Genomic DNA, 21042 nt, shown 5'->3' on the forward strand with positions numbered 1-21042 from the left:
CGAATCTCAAAATGAAAAATCGAATGCCATCCCTCCAAACGAATATTCGAATATTCTGGTCCAGCCCTAGAAACACGATAGATGTTCAGCAGAATCTGTAAGTGAATGGTGGTTTATACTACCATAAAAACATTAGAATTGTACTGCAAACATGCTGCGTATGACTCATTCACTGTATTCTGAAGCAGTATGATATGATTTCAGTGCAAACCAGAATGAAAAGACGTTGTTTAATTCTCAATTTAATTATTTTCTCTTTCAAACATTTCTCAATTGGCTACAATACACTTAAGAACCAGTGATGTTGGACCTAATTAATTTAAAATCTTGCATGATGCATCTTGCAAGATAAAAGCAGTAAGATGTTCAGCAAAAACAATTACGAGTCTGTTCCTGACAGTCTTCAGAAGACATTTGTGCTCTATGAAAGGAAAGAAAGTCATATAGGTTTATTTTTGGCTGAACCATTTCTTTAAAAGGTGTTTTATTTTAGTATGTGATGCAGATGCAGTACTTAAAACTGCCTGCTATCCAGTGTGTTAAAGGGAACTCTATTTGAAAACATTTATGATCTTTACATTTGATGTTTCAGCTTTCTGTTGATCTGTCTGGATGATGTAACATCCTTCTTGCATTTTTCAGGCGTTGTATTGCTCATCTTACTGTGGGCAGGGTCTTGAGAATGCGGGGCTGGAGAATCCATGAACAGATGAGGCGGCAGCAAGAAGAGTTCAAGACAACCTTCTCAGCCTGTGCTTATTTGCCAATCCCAAAGAGCTGTGGGATATCTGAGTGCTAACTAAACAAACTAATGTTTACATGGTGCCAAAGGCCTGCAGTGATCCGGACACTGTGCTAACCTGTGTAGTAATGCAAAGTGTGTGGCTTCATCAGTACAGCACAAGAACCACAAACAGGACTTACACCACGCAGAAGGGGGATCTCACCTTAGGTCCCTGTGCCAGCAACTTCTCTGTGTGTACGTTTATTTTTTTTCTTTTCTGTTTTGAAAATGGTTTACTATTTTCTGTGACTCACTCATGCACATAAATACAAATATACACATATACCGATGGCAAGTCATGCTTGGCAATGCGTGGCCCTTGTTCTGCGAAGCAGAAAAGAGCATATTCCTCTGAACTGTCAGGACACAGCAAGCTTATTTACACTGTAAGGATGACACATATTCTGTTGAGGCTATCATTTATTTAAGATGCCAAAGTGCCCATGAGCATTATGCTCCTGCCCTGACGTTCTTTTTCTCTTTCAAATAATAAATGCATATATATACACAGACACACACTGCAAAAATAATTTTCTTGATCAGTGTTTTGCCTTGTTTTTATCACAAATATATAAACATCTTTCAAACAGCATACACTACCATTCAAAAGTATGGGCCAGGAAGATATTTTTCTTTTGAAATTACTGTTCAGCAAAGAATCAACTAAATATTAAACAGCACAACTGTTTTCAGAACTGATAAGAAACGCGTCTTGAACACTAAATCTGCATATTAGAATGATTTCTGAAGGATCATGTGACAGTGAAGACTGAAGTAATAGCTGCTGAAAATTCAGTGTTGTCATCACTGGAATAAATACATTTTTAAATAAACAGTTATGTTAGTTTGTAATAATATTTTACAGTTACTGTTTTAAAAAAAAAATTAAACCATGGTGAGGATAAGAGACTTCTTTAAAAAAAAACATAGAAAAAATCTTACCAACCCCAACTCTTCAAATCAAGTGTATTTACTTTTGTTGAAATATTATGTAACTAATTATGTCCTAATTAAACTAGCAAAAAATTATGCCTTTTTTGTTTTTAAAAACTTGAGTTTAAATTATTTTCTGTGGTAGCAGACATTATGCATTGAATTTTGTCGATTGAGCATAACTTTTATTGAACCCAAAACATTTCTAACTAAATTTAGTGAGATTTATGCTTAAATCAAGGAGGAAAAAACTGTATTGACTGAGATCACATCTATTCCTAAAATTGCTTCTCAGATAAATGCACCTTGTTTTTAAGGATGTTTGCTATTTCTATTGGAAAACATGACACAACCTTGATTAATAAATTGATTTTGTAGTGTAGCCACTCGTACAGAAAGGATCTATTGAGGAGATGAGCGAATTTCTCAGCTGTTGGTTTTCACAAGAAAAAGGTCTTTCAGGAATTGAGTTTTGTAGTGTTGTTTTGTTGTCAGAGCACTCGCCGTTAAATTACAGCTGTCCAGCGTGGCATGAACAAGCAAGTAGATACCCAAGGAGATGAGTTGACGCCAGGTTCGGCCCTTTTTTTAACTTTGGCTCATTTTAAACCCAGCACAGCTCTTATTATGCCTTAAGATTTCAAAGCTCCCACTTATTTCTTTTTCTAAAGAATACCAGCCTTACATCTCTGTCTTATTGTCTTCCTGATGTAAGTGTTTTGTTTACCAAATGCTGTTCTCCAGATCTCAGCATTTCCACAATCTAAGGACGAAAATGAAAGTGAGCTTGTGGAAGGATTATTTTACATTATGCCAAGGGAGGAGGATGGCAAATGGATCATGCTCTTTGTAAACAGAGAACAAAGGCTTTTTTGTGGAGTGATTTACTGTGGGGTGTCAGATTTATATGCGCAGAGAAGATGCTGGGGGTGTAGCGAGTAGAAAAGAGAAAAAGATTGCGAGCGGGAAGACATACGGTTTGAAAAAGACCTCAAATGGGAAAGAGAGTGTGTAAATATTCACTGTGATGGGTTGTGGCACTGCAGCCCCTGCGAACAGGAATGAGATTATTGCAGCTGAGAGAGCAAGAGATGCTCTCCATTTGTTTTGGCAAACATGTTGGAAGTATAGCGATTCCTTGCGCTCCCCTTTTCCATAAAAACACAAAGTGACCCCTGTTGCACTGTAGGTTTTGCTTGAATCCCACTGCGCCATCGCCGGCTTCCTTTCACACGCATTGTGATCTCATTTTACATCACAGTGTCGAGCTTTCTGTTTGTTTTGATGCGGTTGCTAAGGAACTGTCCTCAAGGACACAGCGCTGCAGGTTGGTCTTTAGAAAGGTGGGGTGACTTCATAATGGAGGAGATACAAATAAGCATATGGAGGAAGAGAGAGAGAGGGAGAAACTCGGGTCCCCTCCGCCCCATATGCCTGCCTCTGTTTAACTTGCATGGTTCCTCATTAAGATCAACATCTGGTGTTCTATCCACAGCGACACCCATTTATCATTCCAGTGTTTCTTCAGGACAAAAGCACCTCACACATACAAACGCACACATTGAAGTATGCACATTGCGATTCGGTTTCTTTCTCTTGCTCTCTCTCCATTCCATGCCAAACAGTCTCAACTGATTCAGGGCTCTGAACGTGTGGATTGTCTGAAGTCATTTCGACACTGCAAAAATATATTTATTTTTGGCTTTTTTCCTAAGTACAATATCCAAACATCCTTAAAACAAGATACATTTACTAAATTTAATACTATGACTGAGATAGGCCTATGCAATTAAGTATTTTATTTTTTACCCAATCTTATCCGAAAGCATATTTTACATCTTAAGTAAAATGGCTAAAATTTGAAGTTTAATTTTCTTAATAAATGTCCAAATCGTATAATTCATATCCAATCGGAAAAAAAAGGATTCAATATATTCTCTGAAAAGAAGTAATAAAAACTACAAAATAGTTTTTCAAATAAATGAATCATGTTTTAAGTATATTTAGATCAGTTTAATAGAAAGCAAGACAAAATTCTGATTAAGAAAACTACCTTTAAGCCTGTAGAAAGGGAGATGATTTATTAAACATTTTTACAAATTATGATATATAGAGCTTCAACATGGTAGCAAATCATGTAGCATTATGTAATACATGGAAATTCTTCTATATGCTTACCATTTGCAAAATATTATAATTCTCCATTCTGGCATATATGTGTATCCATTTTTCCTTAATATGATCTTTTTAACTCCTAATTATTCCCTTGTCTACTTTTAGAAAATTTAAATGTGCTGAATTTGTGGGATGTGTTAAATTACAGAAGGAAATATTTTGTGGATTTTTAAAGCATTGCTAAACGCTGCCTGAGCTATATTTAGCCATCTACCAAATTAACAAATACACTCATTATTTTTGTTTGTATGTAGCAGACCTGTGTGTCACGACCCCAATATGTCTCTGGATTTGCAGGCTTGTTTGTAATATTGAACTACACAACAGGGCATTTACTGGCGTAACCTCTGAACCTGTGGCATCATCATTACACACCATGACATGTGTTGTATTATTTGTGTCCCTGCAATATATGCGTTGTGTTTTTTTATGTTTTGATTTTCATGTGCAATGCAGTTTTATTTTTAATTATTAACACCATAATTAATGTCCTAGTTTTTTTGTTTTTGTGTTTTTAATCTGTACAAAATGTGAAAGGAAGGCGTTTTAAAAAGTACTGAGTTACTGGCTGCTTTCTACTCATTGTGTACAAAGAAATAAATTTTTATTTGTTATACAACTGGTCTGGTTTGTTTTTGTTTTTTTCAGATGATGGCATTTAATCTGTTTCTTTTTCTGTTCGCGTTTAATATTTTTGGTGAATTTCCCAGGTCTTGCAGGTGATGCTGTCCTGTTGGTTCCTCAACTTGTCTTCTCCATGTTAAATTCCGTAGCTTTCCTCGGTTTCATCATCTCCAGTCGTGTCCGTCAGTCTTTCTTCCCTTGATGCTCCACTGCTTGCATCTTTGTCTGGCTTTGCGGGAGATTCTTGTTTTTCTTCTGTGATCTCATCCTGGCCATCATTTTTCTTTGTAATGTCATTGGTCAGTAGAGTTTCAGTGGCCCCGCTATCTGTCTGTGATCTCTGTGTACTATCTCCCAGCACATTGCTTTGGACTGAATCCCTGTCTTTATCTACAGCCACAGTTTTCTGTTTTGCTTCTTTCAGGGTCAGAGAGCTCTCGTCCTTTTTGTTCTTGCAGTTTTTATTCTCATCCTGTCCTTCATCTTTATTACCTTCTTTCACACTGCAGCTCTCCTCTGAGTTGTCACCGCAGCCTGATCTTGCCAGTTGTCCTTCATCGTTCCTTCCCGACATTTTACTGTCATCCGCCCATGTCACTCCTTTCTTCATCTTCTTTCCTCTCTTGGCCTGCACCTTCTTTTCCCACTTCTCCTGAGTGCTTGTCCAGTAGTTTTTGTTTTCATTGATGCACTTCATTCTTATGTTCTCACTCATCTTCTTAATCTCCTGCTTGACAATGGGTTTGAATTTGGGATCCAGTTGCAGGACCCTACTGAAATCCCTGTGGGCCTCGTCTTCGTTACATAATGCGGCGTGAGCCAGGGCCCGCTGGTACACAGCTTTTAGATTGTCTGCGGTAGAGATGAAAGTGAGAGAGTGAAGACTAGGTCTTGCCATGTTGCATTGGCTTCATGATAAATAATTCATTCAAAAGTAAACAACAGTTTTCACTCTTTACATAGGGGGCTGGATGGAGATACTGGGGAATAACTCAATATGGTGAATGATTCAATTGGTTCAACTTCCTGGAACCACTGACAAAGTGAAGCATTGAGATGTGGCTGCTAACGGAAGAGTGTAGTAAATGCTAACTGACATAGCTCAAGGCTGTTTTTACTACAGGCAATAATAGAGCAATTGGCCGGCTCGCATTGGGTGGTGAAGAATCTATATCTGCTGCCATGCTGCTGCTTAACCCGAAACAACATTTGTGTCTATATCATGGTCTATGGTGTCTAACCCTGCTCCTAGTGGCAGCAGAGTTTAGCCTAACCTTAATTAAACACAACTGAACCAGCTAATCAAGGACTTTAGGATCACTTGAAACTTCCAGGCAGGTATACTGGAGCAAAAGTGGACAGGACAGGAAAGTAGACTTCCAGGAGTAGAATTGGACACTCCTGGTCAATGTCTATTTCTGCAGTAAATGAGTGTATAAGCTCACCTTTATGTTTCTTCAGCAGTTTAGAGTTGAGATCCATCACTTCTTGGTATTCCCCAAGCTCCAGCTTACACTGACTGAGGTTTAGACAGAGTGGCAGATGGACTTTCTCTAGAGATTCCCAGTCTTCTCCTTTATGTTCCACCTCAAAAACACAGAGGGATAGATATGGCTAAGTGAGCACTGGGTTGCTGATTCCCCATGGGAATTTGTTATGCTTCCCTGTCGTTCCTGCTAAGCAGTTTTTGGATCCCATTGTACATCTCCTCTGGGATATGGGAAGGTATATATTTACTATATTTTATATGTTCTGAGGAAAATGTGAGTGGTTGTGAGGTTGATAAGGTGTTTTGAATATGGGTATTTTGATACTGTAATGTTTTGTGTGGGTGTTTAGTCCATTCATCTATGATATAGTCTTTCATGGTTCAGGTCACTCCATCAATTTAGAAAGTCTGATGAAAAGCGACAGTACACTTCTAAACAAGCCACATGATTTGAGACCATTCATGACAGTTACTCAGAATTAATACTTGTAAGCAAGGGGTTGTTCAAATTCCCAGTCTTATGTTTACGCATTAGTAATAGTGATGTTTACCATTAGAAGGTATCACTTGGCTATAAGAATGATCTAAAATGTGCGAACAAAATATATTCGAACCCTTTTCGGCTTGGTCATGAATATTATTCGGACAGTTTTATATTTGCCCAGTAGTTTTCAGGTAAGTGGACACTAGCTTTTTTAGATTACCACTATCGCTTGCACTTTCAGTGTAATACTAAATTAAGAGGCTTCTACATGGTTTTAAATTGGCTCTTGATATTTTATGATTTAATTTTTTTCAAAAAATGGTGGGGCTTGTCCTCAGTGCCTTCTACAGCTATCAAGTGTATAATAAACAAGGGCTGCACCGATGATCTCTACAATCAATCCTGTACTGTACTTTCATTCAGCAAGCTCACCTTAGTTTGGAGATGGTCTACGTATTCCAGAGCCTCCTTGAATTTAGCAGTGGCCTCAGTGTATTTATGCTCTTTCACATTGAAGCTGCCTTCGTCTTGGAGCAGCATAATTAGCCGTAGCATCTGCTGCCAGTCTTTGCCCTCGGTCAGAGCTGATATCCTGTGATTGGCCTCCTCTGCCGACTCTTCACTTTTGGTGTCATGCTTGTTTTCCTGTGCTATAGATGGATTCTCTCCCTCCTCAGCATCATTGACCTCTTCAGGGAACTCAGAATGTTCCCCCCTACTTTCCTATTTTGCATCCATCTCAGAGATGTCTTTCTTCTCTGGTTCCTTTTCTCTTTCTTTCAGGATGTTCCAGTACCTTTCTTTATCCTCCCAGTATTTTTCCTTCATTCTCTCAGAGAGAAGATTGAGTTCTCTTTGCACCAATGGAGACAGTGTGATGTCTAGGTTGGCCACCATCTGGAAGTCTCTCCTGGCCTCCCTCTCACTCCACACAGCCGCATAGGCCTTTGCTCGCTTGTAGTAGGCCTTGACACAGTCTGGAAAAGATCAATAATGGGACTATAATTTAATTCTGCAATCTGTTACTTATTTACTGAGGGTGCATTGTCTTTCTGAACGATGTGTATGTGCATTCATATCCATATGTTATCTTAAAAAGTGCTGTATTAAAAAAGGAACCTTGCTACACATGCACTGTTGATTTAGCCCAAGTCAGACACAAAGTACACCCACCTAATCTTTGGTCTGAGTGTGCTCGAGAGCCTGGTTAAGATTCCCCATTGACGGCTCTCCCCATCTTTCATTTGATCATGCCCTTTACTAAATCTTTCACTCTGCCAACATTTAAACAGACTTTCCCGCCTCTGGCAAAAAAAACAGCAGATTCTGTGAGCACATTTCAAAAGGATGAGATCCCTAGGTGACAAGAGAGAAATGTTAAAGAGAGCAAAGATGGAAGATTTGAACTGAAAAAGACAACAAGGTGTGGGTAACACATGGGGCGCGGCAGAATGAAACGAATAGCTAGAATTAGAGGGGATGGGGAAATGGGAGAAAGTGTCTTCGAAAAAGGGAAGTGCAGGAGGCCGACGTCATTCTGCCGGCTGCATATGCATAAGGCTCATTAGGAGAGCTACCCACGCTGCCTCTGGAGCTACCGCAAGAGACGATACATCTGTCACTTCACATGCTTCAAGAGGGCTTACACAGACCAACTCCTGTCCCTACTCCTCATGCAACCAGCCAAGCTTAAACAAATCCAAACCACCGAGGACGAAGATTACTATGCATGCTGCCAACTGTAATTATGAATGTGAATGCAACTGGATTAATTATGATACTCAAAAAGCAAAGCAAAGGGCCAATTCTCACGGTGGTCAGTAATGCTATAGGGAATAGGGTTTGTTCATACCTCAAATTAAATGCCATGTGACTCTTACTAATTTGCACTGGTTGTCATTGTCTGTGGATCCGATGACTTTTTATGGGAGTTGATGTTTGATTTCCTGTTAGTAATGTATTACAGAATTAAATGCATGGTTTAATTTAGTTCATTTTATTTAGTTAAAAAGAGTGAAGCAGGGAGGAGTCCTAAAAACCGGAAACAATTTAGCAGTCAGTGGGTTATGCTTAAATGCCTGAAATAAGGCCTGTGGTAAAAGATGTAAAAAATCGTTCTGAAAGTGATTCCAACAATATTGTTTCTCTGTTCATTTATCGTTATAGCTGTGGTGTGGATTTTTAGAAGTACATCTTTATCGTTATCTTTATTATCATCCTTGGTGTGAACATCATGAACTTTTCTGCAATAAGCCAAAAACTGGATTACTGGCTTTTTGTCAAAAGTAATGCTAACTTCCAAATTGGCCGACAAAAATATGTCTTTCCTGCAGCACTCTCTATAAAGGTCTACTTTTTAATGGCTGTCAATGGTAAAAAACAGGGTAGCTACAGCATCATGTTACCAGCAGGAGCGAACTGGGTCATGCTAACAAGCAAAACCTCAACCATTTGGTTTATGCTAACAAGCTGGCCTACCTTTGTGTTTGTCCAGGAGCTCTGTCGTATGTTCTATGACCTCGTAATGTTCCTCCAGCTCTAACATGCACTGGCAGTAGTTCAGTACAAGTGGAATGATAAGCCTGTCCAGATTAATGTAGTCTTCATCTCCAGGCATCTCCTACAGAGGAAGGGAAACAAACTCATGTGCACTCATCGATGTCTGTATGTTTTTTTATTGGTTTCTCTGCAGACCCCTAATAATATCCATGTCATTTTGTTTTTCCTTTACCCTGGATTGGACTGTTCGCAGCAGAACCACAGCCTCTTGGTACTTTTCTGCAGCTTCACGGAAACGACCCTGCTTGACCAAAGCGTTGCCCAAAAGATGTAGCGAGGGCACAAGCTTTAGCTTCTCATCCTTCTCCATCATCCAAGACTCCCGCTGGTAAGAGAACGGGTCGCCCACCTGAGGTAGACAAAGAATTGAAGCATGCTCGTCTCGCTTGGTTGAGGATTGAAAACATGGTCTGAGAATTGGGAACAGCATTTCTTTCCTGGCGTGTAGCACTTTATTGTGTAACATTCTGTTACGCTCTGTTTGGGTTGCAGTGAGAAATCTGTTGGAGGTGGAGGAGTGGAACTAGAACGAGTGTATGAGCGTGGTTTTGTGCAAGGGTGCGTGCATGTATTTGCTTGTTTTCTTGCACTGTGTGAATACACCTGACCCACCGAGATTAGTTCCATGATGAAGATTAGAGGCTGAGGTGTCCTCATTATCTCATCAAGCTCTGGAAAGCCTGTCGAATGGTAGTAAAACAAGTTTCCCATGCCGCATGTGTGTTTTTGGCCCTCTAGAGGATCCTTTCCCTGAGCAGCCAGTCGCATCCCTTTTGACACGATAGGATAAAGACCTGTGTGCTGCATAAAAAAATATAAATAAATAACATAACATGCCAGTGTTTCCTACAGAATTACCTAAGAATTGTTTGATTTTTGCTTGCAGCCTCTAGGAGAACCCGAAATATATTTTCTTATTGCCTTTATTTTGTGGTACATACTGTTTTAACTGCACAACATTCATACGCGGCAAACTCACAATTATAACTGATTTCTCTTGCTGTGGTGCTTAAAGATGCAGTAGTGGGGAGCATTGCAGGTAACATGACCTTTCTTTCAACTTATTTCTACATCAACCATCTAACCAGAATCTTTAGTCTCATTTGACTTGCAGGATGGACTTTTAATTTCCTTGGAATATTTAGAGAAAACAGCAAAAGTGAATGTTGATAGGAAGCAGCCAAAGGTGCATAATACATCAGACACATTCTCCTCCATTCTTATTTGAGGATTAATTGAGATCCAATTGAAGCGGATGTGATTATACCTATAGAAAGGGAAAAACAGCAGGAGGCACAACAAGAGGTTTAGTTTGATTTCAAACACTTACAGTAGCATCACACCAAAACTCTGCCACCTCTCCAATCCTCATGGAGGTTAACAGCACCTCCCACACCTCCATCTTGAACATCTTCCCCACGAAAATCTCTGTGGGATGCTTATTTTTGCGACTGTCGTCAATCGCTGTTCTTTCAAAGTTGTCCAGCAGTCTGAAAGTGGAACACCAGCTTTGTGGGTAGGAAGGCAGAGGAAAAAAAGAATAAGAACAGGATTAAGAAAGAGCAGAGATATTTTTCCTGCTTAGTACGTCATGTGCATCTTTTAACTTGCTACTCTGTGCATGTTTGTATGGGTTGCAGAGAAAAGTGCAGGGTTTTTAAGCAGGCCAGAATGTATTTTTCTTCATGCCATCCTAATAGCATCCTGGTCCAATTTTACTTTCATTATAAGACATTTAAATGTAATCTTTTTTTTTTTTTTTTAAGCATGTTGATACAGACACCTTGATGGAACAGGAGCACACAGAGTGAATACAGAGCACAGCTGGTAAATGAAGAGATTAATGTTGGCATTGTCATGGAAAATGTTTGTCATCCTCTCAAGGCTGAGGGCCATATGGCTGGACAAGTATGGGAAAAACGTCACCTGGCACAGATACGCCGCTGTCCAAAATGATAGGATGCCAAACTTTTGTGCAATTATATGCACCAAATGGTTTGTCACATAATAAAATCTTTTTATTATCAGTAGAATCAAGATACAGCCATTTCTAATCAAAGCAAATGGTTAAGACAAGAACCCATCCAAACAAACGTCCACTCAAAGCGCTATTCAGGACTATATATACATCTTACCTTGGTTCCCTTCGGAAAATGCGGCAATGGTCCTTGACCTCCATACAGAATCTTCTTTTTTACTCCAGGATGGTCAACCAAATACGTCTCTTGCATTTTAAACTCTTTAGAAGAGTGTTTCTTTATTGAAACAGTCCTGATGTCCTATAGCCTGTGAGAGCTGGTCCTTGGCAGTGTTAATTAGCAAGCTGAGGAAGAGAGACAAATCACATCCTGCAGCCCAATGCTGCCTGACTGCTTTCTGACAGATGGCTGGATTACCAGGTTGAGGATAGCCACTTTAATCTGCCTTGGCTAATCCTTCAACCCCCTGAATCTTCAGTATAATCCCTGTAAGAAGTGAAGGGATGGGTGACCAGAGAGCAGAACTCAGAGTATGGAGACAGCCGAGATCATTCTGGAAGGCAATAGAGTTCAGTAATCCCAGAAAGAGTTTGCTAGCATAATTCAGTGGGAACTACTGCAGACAGAATCATCTAGAAGTCTCTAGTATGATTTTCCAGTTTGTTGACCACCATAATGAGAGTAGCTTACAAATTTGCAGACTTACTGAGCAGAAGAAATATGCTAACAAAACCATTTCAAATATGATTTTATTAAAAAAAAACAAAAAAAACGGCATTTTCTAAAGGTTTATAGACACAAATAAAGTCACAAAAAGTACAAATACAATCTTGCACGAGAAGAAACTTGTGTGATGAGCCTTCAGTTGAATATGTTGACAATTTTTTGTAAATCTCAACACACATGGGATATTCAAATTTAGCTAATACATGCAGTAGAGTCAGTGATGTGTTCAGCAGTCGCCTCTGGTCAGAGTCGTTGTATTGCAGTATCTTGGTAATCGTGAGCATCACTTCTCGATCAGCGAGTCCAGCTGCTCTTGAAGGGAGGCCAGCTGTTGGAACAGAATAGCAGTGATGGATGGCTAGCAGTAGGGGTATAATTAAAGGCTAAGTGCAACATGTTCAACAATACCTCCAACGTTGTTACTTTTTTCCATCAAGCCATTGTCAGTTTAGGGCATAAACAAACACTGACTGCAGAAACTGACATTGGCCAAGGGTTATGGTGAATCAGTATAGCATGTATGTGTGTCTAGTTTTTTTTTTTTTTTACACTCTCCGATATTACATACAGAAAACGACTCTCACCAAGAGCAATGGGAATATGTGGAATTAAGTCTTGGATTTGACATTTTACATGCATTAGGGGAATTAATATAAATTAGATTCCAATTAAAAAGCTCTCAGTTCTATATGATTTGATTACAATTCATCTGGGTGTATTTTACGTTATAATATAGATTTGATCATATATATAAAATAGATCACTCAGTTATTGCTGTAAGTTAAACTGGGAATAGATGCGTATATATGATAATCATGTCTTTTTTTTAAATGATAAATTAAAAGGACAGACTCTAAAGAGTCATTTGTTTGTGAATTTGACTATGCTATAGTTGTGTTGCATGCTTCTGATTCACCAAAAAGAACCAGTTCACATGAATAATTTGTTCAGGAATCTGACTACACTGGTTGCACTGTATGTTTTACTAAAAGGTCCAATTTATAAGAGTTATTTGTTTGTGAATCAAAATGCACTGGTCACAATGGCATGGAGTAAAAGGTCTTGGGAATTTAAAGAATGAATATTGAGATTTTTCAAATCATGATTAATTGGAAAAATATTTTTACCCAGTTCAAATGCATGCAGAATTTGGGTTTGTATGCAGACTCACCTGTTCCATCTCTTGCTCTTCTTGATGAATCATACCATTCAAATGACCCTGGAAACGATCCTGTAATAAGGAAAGGAGAGAGAGAGAGAGAGAGAGAGAGAGACTTTATCTAGCTGACAGTATGCTGTTTTGATGCTGGCCATTTGTGAATGTCTTAACCGCTTGTACACACATGTATTTGATTTGTGACCCTGTGAATGGACCTCAGACATGTATGACCTTTCCCTGTCCCCTGTGACTACAATAACCGTGGACAAATTTAGCCAGCATAGTGCACACAGGCCAACCGAAGTGACACTGTTAAACCACACGTCCAACCCCATTCCACAGCGTCTAAATCCTCCCAATGGAGCAGCTGCCAGAGCAATGAATTTTATGCTTTTTTGTGAGTTATGTAAAAGCAGCTAAAGGCAGAAATGTAATATTTATGCCTTAAAAAGACAGCAAAAACATGCCTCCTTAGGTTTATTCAAGGCTATTTAAAGGGCTGTACTGCATAAAAACAGTGTCACCAAGGCTATGTGTTTACACAATGTACCGTGCCAGAAATTTAGTTTAGTGCTGGTAAATGAAACTCACCCTCAGGGCTTGATTTTCCACCTCCATTATCAATTTCTCCTGTTCCTTCTTGCGGTTACGTGTGTCCTGAAGCTTGGCCTTCAAATTGCTGATCTGCATCTGATACTCCATTACTGCAGATCAAATAAGAGATTGTGAGCCCTTCACACGAGCCCTAGTTAACACGAATACAGTTTAGTCATAGACCCTGGATGTCAAATTGAGCTCTATTTTATGTTCGAGAGCTAGTTAATCTGCAAATGCTCATGTAATCAAAAGGTCCCAATTATCTGTGAATTCTTCACACTCTTAACTGTGCAACCCCTTCAGGCTGCATAAATACTGAACACCACCTCTTATGTTCTGCACTCTCAGAGACAGGGAATTCTAAAACCTATTTCCATTGAGGGCATACACAGCAAGATATCAAGAAAATGCCTCTTGAATTGTGGATAATATATAAAGTATAATATATAAAAAATTAATTTGGACATGCAGAATTTGACTTACAATAGAAGATACATACCAGTTAGATGTGGTATTATTTGTCACGAGAACATAACTTTTTCAAATCCAATTAAGCGATCTACCTAGACAGAATTTTTTAGGTATTGTTGGCACATTTCGAATGTGTCAATAAAACAGTGTTAAAGGGATTTTTATGTTTATCTGCTTACCCCCAGGGGATCCAAGATGTAGGTCACTTTGTTTCTTCAGTAGAACACAAACGAAGATTTTTAACTCAAATCGTTGCTTTTACTCTCAAAGCCGTGGGTCCCACTGTTTATGTTCTACTGAAGAAACAAAGTCACCTACATCTTGGATGGCCTGGGGGTAAGCAGATTAACATCAAATTTTCATTTTTGGGTGAACTATCCCTTAATTATTTACAGATAGTTTTTGTCTTTTAAGGACAATACCATTTTAAATAGGACTGAACTGGGCTGCATTTCCCAAAAGCATTGTAAGCTTAAGTACATCGTAGACCCATTGTAACCAATGGAGCTACATGCAATTTAGGCTTACGATGCTTTGAGAAGTGCAGCCCTGGCATCTTATTACAGTCTATTGGAATAGAATTTTAGTACGGAAACAACAACACTCTTGAAAAGACATCTAACTTAAAGGGATAGTTCAACCAAAAATGAAAATTCTGTCATTAATTACTCACCTTCATGTCGTTCCAAACCCAAAAGACCTTTGTTCATCTTCGGAACACAGATTCAGATATTTTTGATGAACTCTGACCATCCCATAGACAGCAAGGATCTTAACATGATCAAGGTCCAGAAACGTTAAAATAATCCATGTGACATCAGTGGTTCAACCGCTATTTTACGAAGCTACGAGAATACTTTTGTGCTCAAAGAAAACAAAAAAAAAGACTTTATTCAGCAATTCGTTTCCTCCGCGTCCTGGAACCATTTTGGAGAGCATCACATATGTAAACAACGTATGTACACGGATACGTTGTTTACGTTTTGACCTGAATGTAAACAACGTATCTGCGTACATATGTAGTTTACGTCTGTGAAACTCTCCAAAATGGCACCACGTTGATGCAGAAAAGATGAAATGTTGAATAAAGTCGTTATTTTTGTTTTCTTTACGCACGAAAAGTATTCTTGAAGCTTCGTAAATTACGGTTGAACCACTGATGTCACATGGACCGTCTTTCGGATGAGACGTTAAACCGAGGTCTTGACTCTCTGTGGTCATTAAAAATCCCATGGCACTTCTCGTAAAGAGTAGGGGTATAACCCCGGTGTCCTGGACAAATTCCCTCTACTGGCCCTTGTCTATCATGGCCTCCTAATAATCCCCATACACTTGATTGGCTCTATCTCTCTCTCCTCTCCACCTGTAGCTGGTGTGTGGTGAGCGCACTGGCGCTATTGTACTGTGGCTGCCATCGCATCATCCAAGTGGATGCTGCACACTGGTGGTGGTTGAGGAGAGAACCCCCCTCATGATTGTAAAGCACTTTGGGTGTACAGCAATACACAATAAAGCGCTATATAAATGCATCATTCCTTCATTTAACGATGTCCTTACTACATTTCTAGACCTTGATCAGGCTATGGGAGGGTCAGAGAGCTCTCGGAATTTATTAAAAATATTTAATATAAAATATTTAATATATAATATTTGTGTTCTGAAGATGAACAAAGGTCTTACAGGTTTGGAACCACATGAGGGTGAGTAATTAATGACAGCATTTTAATTTTAGGGTGAACTATCCCTTTAAGAAGGAAACTCTATAGCTAAACCTTTTGATTTGAAGAATAGGCTATGTGAACAAAACATATGAAGGCATAGCTCTGAGCAGCATGGCTCATTTTTTCCCAGTTAAGTGCCAATGTGACGTTGAAGGCACCCTACCAGTTGAGAGACAGAGGGTTGTGGGATGATGCCAAGGTCAGGCATGTCTGTCACTCACTGGCATGGGTAAAGACACCACCAGACAACCGGTAGGCCTACACCCATCTGACCTAAATACCGCAGCAGGCTCATCATTCAAATGCTAATCTAGGTCGGCTGTTGTTTGTCTGCTGGTCTGCCTGCAATACTGAATTGTGGTTTTAAATAGGGCTTGAGCTGCTGTCCTGATGATGCACTGTAATTGATCAGACAACCCGTGTACCACCATCCTACCGATCTGACTGTTGCGGTCATTCTCATCTCTGCTTCCATCTGTCTCGTTCAGTTTCTCGTGGAGCTGCCTGACCATGTCGTCTTCAGTGTCCATGATGTTAAGATCTTCGTCCTCGTGTCGGTCACCCTCCTCGTCCTCATCCTCGCTGCTGCTGCTGATGTCGTTGAAGATCTCGCGTAGCTCGTCGTGTTGCACTAAATTAGAAGAGAACTTTACACAGGGGAAGATATAGCTATAAAAGGCAGTCAGACTTGTGCGATCACTCACCTGAAGAGCCATGACCCTTGTGTCCCGAGGTTCCAGGTGAAGACTCCAAATTGGACAGAGATAAGCTGTTGTCAGGTTCTTTGGTCTCATCCTCAGCAATCACCTCCCATCCTGACCACAGGGTCAAGGTTCAAATATCAATAATCCCTTTTCATCCTCTGAGTTTTGTTAATAGGCCATTTTGCTGTTTGTTATATCACTGTTCTGCTGAGCTTCACAAATTTATACGTGACTCATGCCACTTTTTTTCTGTAATACTGAGCTTAACCGACTCTATTTCTTGCCAAGGTGCTCCATTTAATTCGTGAACAAATCTGCCACCTGGTGGCAAGGCTGAGTATGACAGACAAGCTCAATTCTACATTAGTAATTACATTTGCATCTAAATTTCTTGTGGCACTGGGTTTGCAGCAACATGAGAGGGGAAAACAAAAGCAAGAAATAAAGGATACGAACACTGACGGCTTCGGCGTCTGTGCTCAAGAGCCTCTTCACCTCCTTTTCCACATCAGGAGACTCGATGTACTGCAGGATAAATCAGGTTAGAATACAGCCCCAAGGAACACGTTCCCAAAAACTGCATGCACGCATTCAGATGCACACATAGTACTAACAGTAGAGGTTGGCTGCACGCCAGAGAACACATTAGTGATTAAAAAGGAAGCCGAGTCAATAGCTAGCTGCAATGTAGCTGAGATTTATTCTAGAGTCAGAAGAACCTGCCACTAACTCGGCTGCTGTCACTTCAATCAAAGGAAGAGCCAGATTGCTTTCCTGCATTCCTTGGTGGTAAATGAAGATGTAATGCTTTATTTATATGTAAATCGTAGCTTTTAGCATGAACTCATTTCTCTTTTCCTGCAAGAGTAAACATTTTTTTCCCCAACTAGGGATGATAAAGGATTGTAGAATCATCAGAAAAATCCTAGGAAAAAAAAACAACAACAGAATGCTTGAGGAAAACCAAATGAGGTTACCTTCTTCTTCGCTGTCTTCCTGAACCGCCTCTTCCTTGTGTTCTTCAGAGGAAGCGTAACTGGAAGGAGACAGATGTAATTGGATATAAAATGGGTTTAATCTAGCACTGATAGACTGTCTAAACATTCACTCCAAAACAATTACTGGGAAATTCCAGTATAGGAGAGGGAGGTACTTACTGCCATGGTTCCAAACAAATTTCTTGTCCTTGTCTTTCTTTTTGCATTTGGAGTCTGTAGTGCCTGTGGGCTCCTCTAGAGGGGGGTACAGGTCTCCATCCAGTGTGCATACCAGCATCTTAAACAGGAAGGCAGGGGAATTAATAGTGTTTTGGCCTTGTAGATGTGCTGAAGCTCATTAAATGACTTGTCTCTGTTACCCAAGACTGCAAAGGAGAAATTGAATTTAAGACCCTCTAAGAAACTTCTATCAGCAGCTTCTATTAAAGTCTTACCTGACAGATATCAGCAGTCTTATAGAAGGTCTTTTTGTCAACCGTTTTTAATGACTCCAGGATGCAGGGTAAATCCACTAATTTACACGCTAAAGGGACACGATCCACACGTACAATCCCATGGCGACCATCGGCTAGGAATATGGAAACAAATTTCATGAGCAATATTTTTGCAAAAGAAATTGGCAACATTCAGAGGCTTTTTAAAATGTAATGTGCTGAAGTAAATGGAAAGTACTTCTTTGTTCATCTGAATTTCTCGCTTGCACTCTACTTACCATGTAACTCTATAGTAAGCCTGTCTTTCATGTTCATGCTGCTAGACTGAGCAATCCGTCTGACTGTGGAGGCATACTCCTAAAAACAAAAATCCAAAAATCATTTAATATGCTGATTTGGTGCTCAAGAAATTTCTTATTTTTATAAATATTAAAAACAGTTGAGCTGCTTCATATTTTTTTATGGAAACTGTGATACATTTTTTTCAGAATTCTATGATGAACAGAAAGATCGAAAGCACAGCATTTATCTGAAATGGAAAAGATTTAAATCAATGTATTGTATCATTGCAGAATAAAGGTTTCAAATTCTTTAAAAAAGAATTAAATTAATAATCTTACCAACCCCAAACATTTAAAGACTAGTGTATTTACCCTGATATCTTATTACAAATGTAACCTTTTGTCTGTGTCTGTTTTCTGACATAAAATGACATTTACATAGTATGATGTATATTCACTGAATGGACTGTTCATAATGTCCTGTGTTCCAGTGTATCCCATGCTTGTCTTATTTAATTATAACTGTGCCTTGGAGAATTTTGCTCCTTCATGTATGGTTTAACAACATTTGTCTTGACTGGAACAATGTATATCGATGAAACTATATTTGTTTGTAATTTAGGGCTGCATCAAAATAAAAGTTTGTTTACTATATGCGAGTGTACTGTGTATATTTATTATGCATATATAACACACATATGTATGTATTAAGGAAAAATATGCTAGATTTATATATAAAATATAATATAAATACAAGTATATATATATATATATATATATACAAATATATAAAAAAACGTGTTTTTATATATACATAATATACACAGTACCCATACATATAGTATGTAAACATACACTTTTGCAGCCCTAATGTAATAACGCAATAAAATCAAGTTACTTGTCTTGTTACTCTTATATGCATAATTATGAGTCAAACAACAATGATCTAAAGAGATCGATTATTTAAATGCACTTGATGGAACTGTTCAGAGAGTGTGTACATTACTTAAATACTGTCTGCACTGATGTGTGTCAGTAAAATGAACAAACAAACAAACAAACAAAAACTGACCTGAGGGAGCCGCAGAACAAACTGACTCTCCAGCTCATGAGGAGCATCTTCTTTGCTTTTGGAGCCCACCTTTCCCACTGAAACAGAGAAAAGTCTTGAAATACTACATATTCATTCACATTTATTACACATACACACAAATATGAGGTTATTAAATGTTAATACCAAGGTTGGCACTAAATGATTACCACGATCTTGAAACTCAGAATACCATGTGAATACTTGTTTTCACTTGTTTAAAACAGTTAGACAACACCTCTTTTTTTGTTACTAGAAGAGAAACAGAGTGAATTCACTAATGTATGCATGCAAGTTACCTTTCGTTTTTGAGGTCATCTTTGCTTCCTAATTCTGCTCAAAAATAGAAAAAGACACATAAAAGCAAAAGGTGTGCAAACAATGAGGTGGCTGTTTTAAAAAACGGTTAACATATTTTAGGAATAACACTTGCTTTGGAGTGATAAAATATTAAAAAGCGCATTGCAATAAAAGCGTGTTAATAAGAATAACGTTACTCGCCGAAATACGAGAAGCTAACAGGCTAACGTTATAATATCCAACAGCGTCAGATAATTGTTAAACATTCGTTTCTTTAAAATACACAGAGAATAAAATGGTTGCAATTGAAAGGTTATCGCGAATTATACACTACGTAAATACACAGATTTTGAGGGACAGAAACTAAAATGGTACAAATAAACATTGCTGTGCCTCGGCGAACTGTCTCGCGGAAGCTCAGGTATGTTAGCGCTTCACTGACACCTGCTGTCGGTTGTGTGAGAAGCAGCTGCTAACACTACAACATGAAAGCTAAAGTCTATTAACACAATTTCAGAGAATGTAAAGACTGGGTGAACACTTATGTGACCATAAGAAGAACAATATGATACCAAAAAATGTAAAAACAATCATTATAGCGCATTTGTCAAGAATGAATTAATAAAAACCAGCTGCAGCATGCACCGTCCCATATGGTCTAGCGGTTAGGATTCCTGGTTTTCACCCAGGCGGCCCGGGTTCGACTCCCGGTATGGGAAGTACTCTTTTAGCTTTAAATGTGTGGATCACGAGAAAGAAAAACAAAACTAACAATAAGGCGTACGAGTTCGAGTCAATGCAACAGAAAACCAATTACTTATGTTGTTTTTTTAAATAATGTATTTAAATAAATAAATAATTACATAACCAAGCTTTTATCACGTGTCACTGTATCATTTATAGTTGGTCAAGATATATGGGAAACTTTATGGCTAACATTATGGGAAAGCTACCGGTATATTGTGTTAATAATAACAATATCACTCTATTTATCTGCAAATATCATTATGAGCAGGTAGGGCATAGTTACAAAAGGTCAGTAAAATACAATAATTAATTATAGAAAGTTAACAGAGAAATAAATTTAGACATTTTACTGACATTCATGGGAAATTTGTTAAATATTACTTCCTTCTAGATGTGTGAGTAGTTTGGTAAGAAATGAAGATAATGGTTAAAAGGAGAGACGATGTGATTACTATATGTGGTTTTTAGAAATAAATAAAGAAAGATAAAAGTAAGTTTCTGTGTTTTTATTTCAACATGTCTGTACATTAGGTTTTAGGTCCTAAAATATCAGAATCAGAATCAGAATGAGGTATGTTTGCACATACGAGGAATTAGTTTTAGTGACAGTAGCTCCACAGTGCGACAGGACACAGATAATAAAAAAAATAATGGACAAATATACAAAATGAACAATTCAGTATGTACAGGTATGTTAGGTGCAAATTTGAAATGTAATAAGTATGTGTTAAATAAAAAAAATAAAAAGTATGATAGTGTAATATGTAGTGAAAAAAATATATTTTTA

The 21042-nt window shown here is 38.5% G+C and overlaps 4 protein-coding genes across 5 annotated transcripts in view; 1 reads left to right on the forward strand and 3 right to left on the reverse strand.

Moving 5' to 3' along the window:
- Positions 1-4509, forward strand: part of drp2 (dystrophin related protein 2) — a 62444-nt gene extending 57935 nt beyond the window's left edge. The window contains exon 22 of the mRNA XM_079439214.1: positions 643-4509. The gene's annotated coding sequence lies outside the window, so the exon portion shown is untranslated. The remainder of the gene's footprint in view (positions 1-642) is intronic.
- On the reverse strand, positions 4411-8529 carry LOC306883756 (uncharacterized protein). The gene is made up of 4 exons (XM_079439213.1): positions 7663-8529; positions 6922-7466; positions 5962-6103; positions 4411-5368 (listed from the first exon to the last, which is right to left on the reverse strand). The coding sequence occupies exons 2-4, from the start codon at positions 7042-7044 to the stop codon at positions 4653-4655; spliced, it is 981 nt and encodes a 326-aa protein (XP_079295339.1). The 5' UTR covers positions 7045-7466; positions 7663-8529; the 3' UTR covers positions 4411-4652.
- Positions 7213-11227, reverse strand: LOC306883605 (aryl-hydrocarbon-interacting protein-like 1; the record flags this gene model as incomplete). The annotated part of the gene is made up of 6 exons (XM_079438972.1): positions 7213-7466; positions 8968-9109; positions 9221-9397; positions 9661-9849; positions 10379-10538; positions 11184-11227. The coding sequence occupies 6 exons, from the start codon at positions 11225-11227 to the stop codon at positions 7213-7215; spliced, it is 966 nt and encodes a 321-aa protein (XP_079295098.1).
- A 531-nt stretch (positions 11228-11758) lies between these two features.
- LOC306883758 (transcription initiation factor TFIID subunit 7-like) lies at positions 11759-19954 on the reverse strand. 2 transcript variants are annotated; one of them, XM_079439215.1, is made up of 13 exons: positions 19710-19954; positions 19508-19541; positions 19191-19267; positions 18116-18194; positions 17838-17971; positions 17563-17680; positions 17383-17441; positions 16858-16930; positions 16406-16516; positions 16138-16332; positions 13504-13616; positions 12925-12984; positions 11759-12081 (listed from the first exon to the last, which is right to left on the reverse strand). In XM_079439215.1, exons 2-13 carry the CDS (start codon positions 19524-19526, stop codon positions 12037-12039), a joined length of 1083 nt encoding a protein of 360 aa, XP_079295341.1. In that variant the 5' UTR covers positions 19527-19541; positions 19710-19954; the 3' UTR covers positions 11759-12036. The 2 variants fall into 2 exon arrangements, with proteins under 2 accessions (XP_079295341.1, XP_079295342.1); XM_079439216.1 differs by having other exon boundaries at positions 19642-19917.
- Positions 19955-21042: the final 1088 nt, after the last annotated feature.

This window comes from Barbus barbus (assembly GCF_936440315.1).
Source record: "Barbus barbus genome assembly, chromosome: 17".
Taxonomy (NCBI): domain Eukaryota; kingdom Metazoa; phylum Chordata; class Actinopteri; order Cypriniformes; family Cyprinidae; genus Barbus; species Barbus barbus.